A 15,547-nucleotide genomic window follows, 5' to 3' on the forward strand; every position below is an offset into this window, starting at 1 on the left:
ATATATTTGTACAACAACACATGTATCCGATACTCTATAACTCTCGACATATTCATATAAAGCATTGTATAACATATGTCTCTCCCGTTTTATTTGCTTTGTACCTTTGTATATTGAATGTTTTCTTTTTACAACAGCCTCGTTGATATTATGTATTTCTTTTTCACATGCTCATGCTGTCATGTTATATGAACTGAGTTGTTTGAAAATAAAACTTGAAAATTGAAACTTGATCTTGTCTCTTCATCAATTTAAACAAAAACATTCTGGTATCAATTATTCAACAGGGTTTACGCTCTTCAATGAATCTGTCTCGCGTTGAATACCGATAATTCGGTACAATTGAAAGAATATATATTAAAGCTATAATTGCATTTACCCGTAACAATTGCGTTATATTATGAGCTGTTTCTCTTTTTGGCACTTTATTAGTTACTTGAGATTTAAAAAAAGGCTCAATGATGTACACCCATAAATAAACATTTAGTTAATGATATGCATTATAACAAAAAATGAGTAAGGTAAAAATTGTTGAAGTTTACATTGAAAATATACTAGGTTAAACTATAAAATACTCGTTTTACAAACATAATAAAAACTTCCAATTTGATGCATGTAGATATTATGCTGTAGCATTGTAAGTAATGAGTAAAACTACAAATTGCTACGGATGGTAATGACAAAATGGCAGAGAAAAACAACGTTTCAAGCATGTTAAGCGCATTATGAATTTGCAGTTTTGTAAGTATAGTCTTCTAAGGATATTATACCTTCGGCCTCAGTATGCAATGTTCTGCCACGCAATCTGACAACATTCCATTCCAACTGGAACCAGTGGGATATCACTTCATTATAAACAAACAACCTTTCAGCTGTTACCGGCCCATGGACAATCTCCATCCATTCATTCTCAAAATCAGAGACATCCCCGTGTGCCTTTAGAAATAATATTCCTTCTTTAAACAGTTTTTTCATCCGCATCATCGTCTCGTCATGTATACTCGTATAAGCATGATCGGCCTCGTTTATTTCCACCATTGCTGCAAGTCCGACGCTGACCTCGTTAAGGATAGCAAATTGTGAGACAATATCACCTGGTCTTCTTTGACAACTCCCATTAAGTGCACGTGCTGCTCTAGTATTATGACATTGCTTAAAAACACGTTTGCACAGTTTGTAACAAAGCAGGACTTGAATGAATAAAGTAAACATTATTGAAAAGTAATAAATACACAGTAATATAACGTATGTTGTTTTAACAAGTTACATTAAAATCATATTCAATTTTACTTTATCTGTTTCACTTTTTTACTAAATGTTAGAAACGATGCTTGGTCGGAGCCAGCAGACGGTGTCCTTCACGAGCTTTGAGATCTTGAAACGGGAGAGATCAAGATAATATCCAAGAAACAGCAACAGAAACGGGTCCAGATTGTCGATTTTACTATCAGGCATAGTAGAGTTGTCCTTCACCGCCATTTTGATAAATAAAATAACTTAAGTCTGTATTTCTAAATTAATCTTTAAACACACACACACACAATTGATTTTCAGAATTACTTTATCGCTTTCACAATTACAGAAAATATCAGTTTTAATCCAATCTAATGATTTCTTAATATTATCTCGATTACTTTAGTCGACACTTCAAGTTTGTTATTCGGTGTTAAATAGCTCTGGCTTCAACTTGTAACACCCGATCATTTGATATAATTATCATAACTATATGGGTAAGTTATCAAGCATGACACGCAGTTCAGTTGTCTTTATAAATACAACCCAATCAAAACACTCCCAGGACATGAACAACGTAAATAATTAAATAAACAGAGGAGACATGATATTAATGTTATATATTGGTTTAAAGGCTCATTATCTTCAGTTTTGAAGACTTTATATATAAAACATTTTAAAAACATATGAATCATTACGGTAAGGTTTGAAATACAAATATCAATTTAAAGATAAACAATAAGATTAGAACAATAAACATTGTATTAAAATAATCCAATGTTGACACGTGGGTCCTCCCGGGAGATCCACCATGCCATAAAAACGGATACATATTGAATCATCATGTGGAGTATGTGATTGTTTAAATTAATTTGTTTAATCACACAATCGTTTCGTGATTAAAAATAAAACCTTAATGTCAGGTATGATAAACTATTAAATAGATTGATATTCGTTTGTGTAAAAGTGACGTAGACCTGACATTTTTTTTATTGATATGGTTTTATTTGTAACACAGAAGTATGCGCCAAAGATCATGCAAGTTCAACATTCAAGTTTTAAACAAGGATGTTGCACACGTCAAGTTTCCTATATTTCACTCATTCTAATACAAACATGGAAAAATGAGGTAATATCATGATAAATATCACAAAGGCAAACGAGTGAAATGCATACATATATAGGATTGATGTCTTAGATTACAATTGTATGACAGTGTATTTCATAAATATTTAACTGCCAGTGTTATCAATTTGGTTAAATTCTTCTCACATACATAAATGAATAAATGGAGAGTGAATAACATATCATAGCAATTATGAAACAAAAACAAAGGTTGTTCTTTTATAATTATTGAAAGGAACACCGACTTGATCCTGGCAAATTTCCAAGTTCAACGCCAGATGACTGTGTGGATCAATATACGAATGCAGTATGATTGGAAAAGTACATTGTATAAAGGCAGTAAACTTTATTTAGTTTTAAATCATAATAAATATAAATAGCAGCAAGGCAGTTATTTGTTAAAATGGAAAGTATGTGTATTTGTCTTCCTCATTTCTAATAAAACTTACAAAATACGGGTTAGATATTGATTATACACACGTATTCATAATAATTCCTATATATGCATTTACATTGGTTAAAATCCAATCCCCATGATTTATTATAATTGAACCTATGTATTCCTATGTATGTGTGTGTGCCTAAGTAATGGTAAGTATTTATGTTTGGCCTTCTTAACAATTAAGTCGGCAAGACGGGCGCAAATCAGCGCTGACTTAAAGTGTAGAAGACCAAAAACATATGCTAACTTTTTGAGTGCCCAGCAAAAATGCCCCGGAAATGTTTTTTTTTATATATATATAAGCCTTGCAATGCACATGCACGAGCTTCTTATTCCCTAATTAAATAAACCCAGCTCATTACTAAATGTAGATTTAGCGGCTGTTTACTTTACTTAATCGAAACATTGGCGGTTGCAATTTGCTAAATGGATTTTGGAACACCACAGCTCTTCTTAAAGATTAAATGTGAATTAGTCCGGCGATCCCATTTGCGGACGCAGGAGTCTTACCACAAAGTAAGGCTAGGGCGTTTGACAGCGTTTGTTTACACTAAATACTTTTCAAGTGTACTTAACAAGCTCATATCAAATTATTCCACCGGTTTCGGTGATAAGACCCTAAATTAACATCGTAACACATGTCTTTAGATATTGTATATATGCCCTTACATAACTTATTGTTATCAATTATTATGATTGAACAGAGATATTGTTTGCTTACGTGATTCTCTATCGCTTTGGCAGATATGTTCTGATAAGTTTCAGTCAAGCTTAGCTCAAATTTTTATTTTTTTACTTTGGGTGTGCTTTGGCCTTTCGAATGATTTCTCTACCGCAATATATTTTGATAACTAAATGCATAAAGGCGAAGATAATGACAAACGATATAGGACACAAAGAAACCTCCAGATATCAACAACTCGTGTTTACTTAATAAATATATATATATATATTATAAGTTACGGGGTTAGTAGGTGACCCGATATAAGAAATACGGGACAAAGGCAACCATAGCAGGTGAGAGCGAAGCTCGAACTTGAATATGGTTTCCTGCGCCCCGTATATCCCATATTGAACCACCTACTAACCCCGTAACGTCGACAACCTGTTTACATGTTTAAATGTTTCATTTCTTCATCGGACTCGGAAAATAGACGCCATTTCGGTACCATATAAAATTGGTGACCCAATATGGAAAAAATATAGGGCCACCGCGTGACCAGTCCTGGACCAAAGGCATTGCGTCGTTCATGTAAGAGGCGTGATATGTATATATATAAAGACATACGACTTAGAAATAGTTTGCGGAGTTATGGCGGATCCTTTTCGACATTTCTTTGAGTAAATTTGATATATAAACGGCCATATGAGATTGTTCTATGATGAGCTGTATCATCGGTAGGACCCGTTTCATCGTTACTCTGTCACGACTTCACACACCATATGGAGATATGCTCGCGCTGAAACGCTATTAATAGTCGCGAGACGTAAGAAAACAATGGTCAACTGATTCAACTGATTCCACGATATTCCTTCTATATGTTGAAGTCCTATGTTTGCATCCTACTAATCTGAAAACACGGTGCATATGGTACTAAAAACTAAGTTAACATATAAGAAAAGACAGTCTTAAAATTAAATTTATCATTGACTGCAGGAAAATTTAAATAATCGCATGTTACTTTCAAACATACTTTTAAAGAAAAGTTTTATCTACAAATAACAAAACACAAACAAATTTATGTTGAAAATAGGTGCAAGCGCGTAGCTACTGTTACGCAAAATAGGCGGTGCCTGAAAAACTTTGCATGTTTTGTCCTTACTGTGTGCACTTGGCTGCATTTGTATGGTTTTGCTAAGTGTTTGTGTATTTAAGCCGGGTGCACAAACAGTTTCGCTCAAAAACGTTCACTTATTAGATGCAATTATTTTTTGGCAAAACATTACCACTGTGACAGTAAAATAGATTGAATAGATTTCTAAAAAAAATAAACCCTCTCTCTCTCTCTCCCTCCCTCCCTCCCTCTCTCTCTAATTCTCTTCACCTCTTTCATCCTACTGGTGTTCCAGGTGGCGTTACATCTAGATACCAGTTTTTTTTTGCATGACGTTTCTCGGGATCAAACAAACTCCCAACTAATTTTATACTATCACTTTCCTTTCGCCATTCACACCGCTCATGTTCTTCATGTATGTAGTACGCATACTAATCAGGGTTTTGTTTTAGGATCTAGCAGTAGATACTTAAACATTCCGCTAGAGTGAGAGCCAATGGCATTCTGTATAACTCTCTGATGAATGCTCGTCTGTATCAACTTCAAACTGTCCATTTTAAAAGTAAGTGTATCCCTTACTTCACATACTTCTTTAACAATTCGGGCATTTCGTCTCGGTGGGTAGATATCTGACACAGGCAAGATTATCTTAACATTTTTTTTCAATATGAAAAATGCTTTTCGTTTTCTTCTGAAATAATAAGGCGTGTTTTCAAAAATTTAACACGCAATTCAAATAATTAAGCACTAACCCGTTTTAATGTGCTCTTGATATAATCAAGAGCGCCGGAGAGTGAATGCTACCCCTCGCCTGTTACTTCAAAATCGATAAAAAGTCATAACTCACTAAATATTTATGACGGAGTTATGTGACTTGCTGGTCTGTGTGTTTTGTCTACACCAACATTAGTGCAAGACTACATTGAATGCTGTTTTGATTATAGGCAGGGTTACATTTTGCATGATGTTACTGGAGACGCCAACGCTATCGCAATAGCCTGACTTTTTCTGTATGAAAAAAGTATGTTAAAATGAATTGGCTACAATTCTATTTTGCGAAAGTAATTAAAGTGTAAAACTTATGAATAGTTTTCTATATGTCTTATAGGCATTGCCATTTATTATTTGAAATTAATTCATATCTGTATTAATATTATTAAATTTTATATTAATGTACTCGTTTCTTTTTGTATAACATCACTTTAACAAAATCAATGTATTAATGTATGACTTATATCAATGTCTTTGTTATGTGAACTGTTTTATACGAAATAAACTTTGTTCTGTTCTGTAAACAGTTACGTTACCGCCACATACAGATCACTACAGTCTCTTTTCACCATGTGAGGGTTATGACTCTTGACGGTAGTGTCATTCAAACAAGTTCAAGCTTTTGTATGATTCAGATGAAAAACGTTTGTTTATTTATTTGTTTAAGCACATTCACAACAATACGCAAGTTGACAGATCAAAAAATTACAGAAAATCGTTTCAGCGTACGGTACTGACTGCATTCTACTGCTGTTATGAGCGCCTGAAATGATCCCGATGGTATCATCGTATCATATCGTATCATTAGTACATATTTCTTAGTTTAAACCGTCAAAATTAACAAATAAATCAATGATATACCCTTAACGTAACCATGTGCTAAAATATTAATAATTTAATATATTTTTACCAAGTTTTATACCAAGGAGAATCAGATAATTTACCTTTTCTGTATAATGACCCAGCTACGTATTTTGCGTATACATGTATTTCTAGAGCTGTACTTATGCGCCTGACAGAATATTTGTTAAAGCCGTAAACGTGTATACAGTGATAAGATTTAGAAAAAAGTTAGTATTCAGTTTTGTTTATTGACTTGAATTCGCGGATTGGTGATGGTTAACAATAGTGTAGTGTTAATTAAATTGAACTGCGTCAGTGTTTATTTTGTAACGAGTGCTACTAGTGTATGCACATTGAGGTTAAACATCACTAATTGTTTCCACTGCATAGCAACGGCGCCATTTTGTTTACAATGGCGGATTGACAACATTTTCTTCCGGATATTTCTGTCCCGTTTTCTTTAACAATTCATGTAGGAAAGAAGTGATATATTTTCCTGTTGAAATGGTATAGTTTTGTCTTTCCGAATCTCTTTCTTTTTAATCATCCTGATATTGGAAAACTTAGAATATTTCAGTTGCTTTCATTTCCAAGTTCCAGTGCAGGAGCTGTTTTATTTGTTTTTATTGTGATTTATACATTTACGAGCTTTGTGATTATCGTCAGGCTATCGCATTAAATATTCAATCTACATTATCTTTTTTCTAAATGTTGTGTGGTGTGATTTGGTAAGAACCAGCCCTATTAGGTTAGAGTGCCATGCTAGTGTTCCAGCGGTGTGGGTTTGAGCACTTTACTGGGAGAACTTTTCTTCCCAGGACTACTTTGTGTCAAAAGTATGAAGTATTTAAATCATACGTTTTGAAGCGTTTGTATTAATAAATTACTTGAATTGAGTCATCAGTCGAAACAAACTCCAGTTTTGGAAAAAATTAGCTGTTTGGTACACAGACTGAAGGCGTTACAAAATCCATGTTATTCTTAGCACTTAAACCGTGTGACAGCTACATTGTAAACAATATCCTGTGACACATGATGCATATATTTGCGTTTGATTATTGTCTCCGCCATCGCGAATCAGACAGTCCGACTGTCCAAAGCAGTAAATATTGATTTGGTCTGACTCAATTTGAAAGGTGTCCGTCCATCTGACCGACAGTTTTCACGTCCAGATGTAAAAAATAATGAAAATTTAATCTTTATCAATTATCAAACAACACTTAAAAGTAAGGACTATATATTTAATTAAATAGAAAATTGCGTTTTATCAGTGATAGTGTAAAATAAACATTTTTTACGAATCCGATGTCGTATTCGGTAATGTAGATGTCGGAATGGGTATAGCACTAGTCCAACACCATGCAGCATTTGCCTCCCTTTACAATACATTATAAGATAATGTATATTATCGTGTGTGTGGTGACATTATGTTGATCAACTTTTGTAATGAACATTGAAATGTTTTAAAGAATAATTCCAAATCTTCCAAATAAAAATCTTACTGTTTGGAACATGTTATTCGATTCCGAAATCGGTACTGTGACAGTCCTGTCCAAAAAATACACATTGCCAAAAATATCCGATCAAAATTTCCATTATGATTAGGTGCGAGTGTCAAAAAATGTTGTCATAATAATTTTATTTCGGAGCAAAACTTTTATAATACATGCAGTTGCAGTCCAGTTTTACTTGTATGCTGTCTTTTTACAGATATGATTAAGTAATGCCTACAACAATGATGCAAGTAAGCCAGCCAGTCTCCCACCCAATCGGTGGGCAGACAATAAAACAGATGCCTGCAATGAAATCTGTGCAAAAATCCAAACAAGTCAGCATTGAAGTCGTGGAAAAGTCTATGTGTAATCCTGGAGATCTTGGAATTGAAGTTGTTGATAAACTTGTGTGGCAAAACTGGCAGCCTGGCCGGGAGTATACTAAAAATATTGTGCTGAAGAATGTTAAAGTGAAGACACAGAAAATCAAATACAAGTAAGAATATATATTGCCTTGAAGTATTATATGTTTACTTGATTTCATACTATCAATAGCATGTATTATTTTGAGTAAAAAAAATTCACAGAAGAAATTTGAATATTGGAAATGGCAGATCATATGAAATTTACCGTAAGTTCACCTTAAATAAGTTCTAAGTAATAAGGAAGGTAACCTGACATTACAAAGGGATTATCAGAATAGAATTCAGCAGATTTATTAAAATATCTTACACAATTACGGAAAAAATCATCAATAATTGGTCTTTGTTAACCCATGTGCTTGCTGGTTTTCAGTGTTCCAAACACACGATTCTTCACAACCTTGTACCCAAAGCCAGTTGTGTTGAGTGCCGGGACAAGTTTCTCTCTGCCTGTCACCTTTAGACCACTGGAAAAATCCTTGTACGAAGACAAAATCATCTTCCATACAAAGGTGAGCTGTTATCTATGTCTTAGCCAAAGACATTAAATGAGTAACCATTTAATCCAAACTATATGATCGAAAACAAGTCTTTGTTGAGCTTATAACAAAAAAATCTTCAGTGAGTTTTATAAAAGTATAAAATGTCATCAAATGTAATATATTCTGTTTATCATGTGACAAATTCATTTTTCAGTTAATAAAGGTTGACTTTAAAATAGTATGGCGAAATAACTTCAATGTCAAGTTATGTTACACTAGGAGTGTAATATAAAGAAACATGTTAAGGTTGTATTTAACGTGGGAAATGAAAAGTCATTTGACAACAAATAATACAATTATATATCAAATAACCATATTTTTGACTGATTTCTGTGCTTTGGTCCTCGTTAGTAGGTAAACCTGTACATGTGGTGTTTTATTGATGCATTTTTAGTTAGTTATAAAACCAAGGAGATAAGAACATATATATTTTCAATGATGCCTCAACCTGCTGATGAACTCAGATTATTTTGGGCATCACATACTGGTATTATTTTTCTACGTCTTTAAAGAATACACATGCATATGTACTTTATCAGCATTTTTGTTCAATTTGCAGGAGGGTGTGTTTGAGATCATCATCAAAGCTGTCCTGCCCGAATATGACATTGAGGTTCCGGAGCGTCTTAACTTTAACATGTGTGCTGCCCAGGACCATGTGGAGGCAACATTTGAAGTGAAAAATTCAGGGTGCGTTCATATGAACAAACCTTCATAGCTTCAAAATTCAAGCTTCTAATTAATTATAATAGGCTTGAGTTCTTTTACTTAATTTTAAAAGTCAGTAAACTATATCAGTCTCCTTGACAGTATGGTTCACAACAGTTATTACACCCCCTGCCATTGTGATTGAAGTGATTTGGATGTTTTTCATACTGTATGTACTTCCTGAGTGGGAGCCATTTAAGAATTTTTGAATTATCAAATATATATTTTATTTGAACCAGCCGGAATACTAACAGTCATCGAAATTAGACTTTTGAATGAACTAGCTGTAATTCTTATACAATTGCTTGGCATGAAATGTTTGAAAAACCTTGGCGATATAAAATTTAGAATATGAGCAAGCCCCGAAGACATTTTACCAGTGCAGGGCTTGCGGGCGTTTGTTAATTTCGACAACAGTGTACATACATTTTTTTTCTTAGGCAATCCCAAATTTTTCAACTTAGACTTGATATAACCGACCCAAATGTTTTAACAAGCCTACCTGTATATTTGATTCAGTCTTGCTGGCTTTAAAATTTTTTGTTTTGCTCACGGTTTTCCAAAGGTTAATTGTGCCTTGATTATGTTTCAGAGACCTGAATTCTGAGCTAGAATGGGAAATAACAGAACCGTTTACCATTCAACCTGAGGTCACAAAACTACAACCTGGAGAGGTCAAAACATTCAAGGCCACATTTAAACCTGGGGTATGTTTCCTTTTGTTAATAAATTTAAAGCATTGAATATTCTGAGATGGAATTTGGTTTATTCTAGCTAATTTGTAAAGAAAGTTGGTATTAAACAATCTGAGGTCCTGGGGAGAAACCAGAAGTGGCCCCAATTTCTCTTAACAAGATTGAGTATATATAATAGGATCAAACTATTTAGCTCATTATTTATTTTGGGGGGCATATTTTGTATAAAAAACTCTCACCCTGATGGAACTAAGCTGTGATCACTGGACTGTAATAAAGAAATGCTCTGACTTCGTATTAAACTCTGTTAAGCAATAAATTGATCTCATTAAAGGATTGTTTTATAGATTTGGCTGGCTGTAAACCAACTAATGGTAAAAGTTGTGCAGTAATAATGATTATTTATTTTCATCACCGTAATGCAATCAATCAAATTCTGCTTCTATTTTGATATGAAGTTATTGAGTTATAATGTACTAAGATGATGTGTTATAGGTTTAGCAAAAAACTTAGTATGTAAATGTTCATAGATATAAATTAGTTTATAAACATTTCTTTTAACTGGATTGTGATGCAAGCTGATACTTGTAGCATCACTGTCCAGTCTGTTTGCTGGGTACAAACCAGCACTGGTGATCAGATTGAGAAGTCTTGAGAAAGTACTCAAACTCACAAAATCTTGGGTGAGAGGCAAACGCCTTAACCACTATACCACTCTAACCCTGCATAATTTATTCATAGACCCTTTATAACAAGCAATGATGATAATTGACTTATTTGTACATTACAGTCTGCAACTGTGTATGAAGCCACAGCAGTCTGCAAGTATGGACAAGAGGGAGAATTATCCAAGATATCAACACTGGTCGGCATTGGTAGGTTGAATTAAACTGATGATGATAATAATAACTTGGAAGGGTTAGCGCAAGACAAATGCAAGTCCTTCTATTTTAATATCACCTTGAAGTTGTGCTCAGCCTAAGAATTTAAAAAGTATGTGATACATGTTTATTTCAAATGCACATGTATGTGTACCGATATTTTATAAACAAAGGCATACACTTAATACATATACTTCACCATCTGGATGCTACATGTATGTTATGTATTGGTATTGTCCAAACATGATTTTAAAGTATATTTAGATCACCAGCCTGCTTACCAAGTATTTCCCTGATAAAAGCTGTACACTTTCGTTTTGGGGACTTCAATCTTGTAAGGGTTATGAATATTCCATAATTATTCAGAATCGTGATGTCATTATATTATCGACTTCTCGATTTCAATATTCTTTAATAATTGATTAATTCTACGTCATAAGAACAAGGGTATTGTTGTTTTTGTTTGCAGGAAAGTACCCACACATTATTGTCTCTGCCGTGGGCCGGCCAGCCACGACATTGAACAGAGACACCTTAGAAGCCGTCGTGGAGTTTGGACCGACAGCTGTTGGTACGACGGTACAGAAGATGGTGGAGCTGCATAACCTTGCACCCGTAAGTTAGTTTGGAGAAATATAAATGATTTGTATATACATTTATGGCCTTTTTGGGTGATGAGGATATATTTATTTTTTAAATATACATTTTGATAAGCTGAAAATTGGATGATTGTTGGTTAGTGTATTAAGTTGTGGATGTTCAAATGGTTTCATTATTCTTTTAAATGACCTGGCATGCTATAAAAGAACATACACATGTAGCTTAGATAGAACCTAGTCTTTTCAATGACTATTCTCAATCATTGAAATTAGACTTTCAGTGGTCGAAATTAGCACAAGCCTGCAAGCCCTGCACTGGTAAAATGTCTTCCGGGCTTGTTCAAATTCTGAATTTTATATAGCAGGGCTTGTTCAAAAATATGATTCCATGCAATAGTATAAGAATTCGGGCTTGTTCATCAGAAAGTCTAATTTCAATGACTGGACTTTTGGATGAACAAGCCCGAGTTCCTATACTATTGCTTGACATCAAATTTTTTAACAAGCCCTGCTATATAAAATTCAGAATTTGAGCAAGCCCGGAAGATATTTTACCAGTGCAGGGCTTGCGGGCATGTGAAAATTTCGACCACTGTGTTCTGTTTTAAGAGAAAGTAGTTGTTTTGCAATAGGTATAAGCATTGATTGAAAAACTTTTTTCAATTTTTTATTATCGTCATTTCTACTATTGCAGGTACGAGCCCCGTACAAGGTGGAACACCCCTCTGCTCTTAGCAGAATTGATACAGTATTTCAGTGTCCTAAAATGTCCGGCATTGTCCCACCTATGTCGTCAGTGAAAATACCTGTGAGTATAACCATTTAATTAGTCTTCAGTTGCCAAAGTACAGTTTATACTATAGCAAAATATTATTTGTTGTACATCTTCTATTATCAATTATCAGTCCTTAAAAATTGTGCTTTAACAAGGATTTTTAATCTTCATATTTCTTATGGAACGTTTTTCTTCTTAAATTTTTAAGACGAGAAAGATTTTTAAAAACAACAACATTGTTTTACTTAGATTTTAGTACGGTATAAATATTGAGTTTAATTTGCATGTGTACCAAAGTTCAGTGCACTATACGATTCCATGCAAATGGTGATTTCATTTTATTTTCATATTTTATGTTTCATTTCTTATATTTTTAGATAACTTACAACCCTAACATGGTAGAGGTCACAAGTGTGGATTACTTCAACATCACGGCCATCGGCAAAGTGAGCAAGAGTGTCATCAAATGTGTCGCCTCTTCTAAAGGTGGGTAAGATAGTCTTATAAGCGTAGTGGTAAGATCAGTGGTAAGCGCACTCACTTCTGACCAAGACTACCCGGGTTCGATTCCTGGCCTGGGCATATGTGAGTTTGGTTGGTTGTCATGAAGCAGGACAACTGGGTTTTCCTCCAAGTTCTACAGTTTCCCAAACACCATTGAATTACACTCTTGCGTAACATCGTGCTAACAAGAGTGATAAATATAATGTTGTATTATCATTATTTGTTTTACAATCATTGTAAAATACATTAAAGTTTAAACTTAAAGCTTGTGTAACGTTTTACTGTCACAAGTAACTTGTTGGTGGTACCTTCAAAGATTTTCTCTTTAATCAGCTACCATGGAGGGTTAATTAAAGCTTTTAAAGCTTTGCCATCAACTTGTGATTTTTTTTATTTAAAGATCTAGCATCATGTCATTTGTAATTTGATATGTGAACTTTTTCTGTACTTAATGAACTTCCATTTTGGGCACCACCAAATCATGGTCAATAAAATGTTGATAAAATTTATCAGAACACAACAAACAACAAGAACAAAAGTGTTGATGTTATTTTTACAAGGAATACAAAGAAATTGGTTTATTTTAGACGTCAGCGTTAACATCAAATATGTCAATATCTTACGAATTAATTAATAAATTTCATCTCTCTCAGGCCCTGAGGTCCAGCTAGGCGCAAGAGTGGTAAACTTCATGCAGATAAACGTCGGGGAGAAAGCTACAAGGACCATTGATATTGTCAACAACTCAGATATTGATGCGGTCTTTCAGGTAATATATAGCTGAGCATAAAGGATTTTTTTAGTAAATAGTGTATCTTTTAACATTATGCTTTCATTTCCTGAAAATGATTTTGAAGAATGGTAACAATCTGGATTCATCCATTTAGCTTCTTAAATTTAAGAATATTATTGTTTTTGGGTAAAGGAATTACAAAAATACCAATTGAAACTATTCTGTTATTTACCATGTGAAACCCGAATGATTTTGCTACAGTAAAATTTGTCTAACTGGTAGTATTATTTAGTTTAGGGCTATTCCATTTAAACATATAACCCCATAGGGGAAGACACTTTAAATATATACCACCCCTCTACAGAAGCAAATTTACCCTTTCAGATTGCAAATTAGCAAAAAAAGACCACCACATATTCTATTTAAATAACTGTATTCCCCCCATGGGTTATATGTTTTACTGGAATATCCCTTTATAGCTGTTTTTTTTTGTCATTATTATTCATGTTGAGAACGCCAGACATCCTTCCATTTTCAGTTTGAGATTGACTGTGAGGAAAGCGTATTCAAGTTCCAGCACTTGACAGGCACACTGAAGGCCAACTCAACCCGAACAATAATCCTCAACTTTGCCCCCACCCACCCCATCAACTACCACCGACGTGTAACATGTATGATACATAATAGGGTATGTATCTCTGGTTTAAGAGAGAAACATAAGCAACCATTTAAGGGTTTACCTGCAGTCCAGTCGCTTGAATGCATTTATCATTTACAATTGTTAGAGTTACTTAAAGGTGATATTAAAAGTTACCTGGGTTCCATATTCACTAACAGCTTTAGTCCTGAACTAACAAACTCAGACTCAAGATGTTAGTGTGAATATGTGCTCAGCAATGCATCCAGTAGGGCAAGCATTTACAAAAGTCTCAAAAAATCCCTGTTGCAATGCAGCACATACACTGCAAGTGAGGGAGAAAAACAGCAAACATTTGCTACAAACACATTTATTGAACGCATGGCCATTTTTTAACATGAAACAGACTTGGCAGTATCTCTCTTTTTCAAGGTAAATCAACTTGATGTTACAATGTAAGTAGATTAGAAAATAACTCTGTTATTTCTTAGGCTTAAAGTTTTTTGACCTCATAATCACAGCTCATTTTAGATTGTGAAACAAAAGCATCGTAATTAACGCATGAAAAGGAATAGTTTCTGTTTTCCACCATTTTAATACAACGATTTGATGTATCCATTTTATTATTTCCAGGGCCCACTTTTCCTTGACCTACTGGGCACAGCCCACTCAGAACTTATAAAACCAGCAGTTATACAGAGCCACCACCTAGACAATTATCGTACACATGTAGAGCGAGGGTTCTCCGTTTTCCCACCAGAACAACTCAACGAACTCCGACAACAGGGTCGACTGGAGCTTGATGATGCTGGTGCACTGATGGCCCCTGTGGTAGGCTAATTTCTGTTGAATGTGTTTATAGCAGTTCTAAATTATGTTACATTTTAAATATGGTGCTTTGTATTGCTGCATTATGATCGAGTCAATGATAAATATTTACCAGTAGAACTGCTCAGGATTTTATTTGTAAATATACGTAACCTAATGGTTTGCTTTGTTTCTAGATTTGCTTTGATTATGTAGATGTATGTTTCAGTAATTAATCCATGTTTCACAGTTTGGATTTGTTTTCATATATGTTTCTGTAGAATAAAAGGTCAAATGTGCATGCTATTCTAAAAACTGTCATAGAAAACACTTTGTTTTCAAATGAAATGGACAAATAAATATATAAAATTATGGTAAACAGAAAGAGGATTATGAGGTAGAGCCAATAGAAATGCTTCGCTTTGAGAACAGCTATAAAAGGGCCCCGCCCCCCTCAGGGGTATTGGTGAGTTCAAACTGTTGTTGGTGGTGCACATGATTTTAACACCTCCTGTTCATGAGTTGGGTTTCAAACCATTTTGACACCATTATCACACCGGCA

The 15,547-nt window shown here is 34.2% G+C and overlaps 1 protein-coding gene across 3 annotated transcripts in view; it reads left to right on the forward strand.

Annotated features, from left to right (window-relative positions):
* Positions 1–6,585: 6,585 nt before the first annotated feature.
* The window catches only part of LOC128241544 (cilia- and flagella-associated protein 65-like), a 29,385-nt gene continuing 20,423 nt past the window's right edge, over positions 6,586–15,547 (forward strand). For 2 of the 3 annotated variants that reach the window (XM_052958543.1, XM_052958544.1), the window contains exons 1-13: positions 6,586–6,696; positions 7,900–8,178; positions 8,478–8,616; positions 9,206–9,336; positions 9,947–10,061; positions 10,840–10,924; positions 11,400–11,545; positions 12,224–12,337; positions 12,682–12,790; positions 13,462–13,577; positions 14,080–14,229; positions 14,812–15,009; positions 15,368–15,451. In XM_052958543.1, coding sequence (XP_052814503.1) covers positions 7,913–8,178; positions 8,478–8,616; positions 9,206–9,336; positions 9,947–10,061; positions 10,840–10,924; positions 11,400–11,545; positions 12,224–12,337; positions 12,682–12,790; positions 13,462–13,577; positions 14,080–14,229; positions 14,812–15,009; positions 15,368–15,451 — 1,653 coding nt within the window. In that variant the 5' untranslated portion in view covers positions 6,586–6,696; positions 7,900–7,912. The remainder of the gene's footprint in view (positions 6,697–7,899; positions 8,179–8,477; positions 8,617–9,205; positions 9,337–9,946; positions 10,062–10,839; positions 10,925–11,399; positions 11,546–12,223; positions 12,338–12,681; positions 12,791–13,461; positions 13,578–14,079; positions 14,230–14,811; positions 15,010–15,367; positions 15,452–15,547) is intronic. The other variant, XM_052958545.1, reaches the window with a different exon arrangement.

Source organism: Mya arenaria, chromosome 7 (assembly GCF_026914265.1).
Source record: "Mya arenaria isolate MELC-2E11 chromosome 7, ASM2691426v1".
NCBI lineage: Eukaryota > Metazoa > Mollusca > Bivalvia > Myida > Myidae > Mya > Mya arenaria.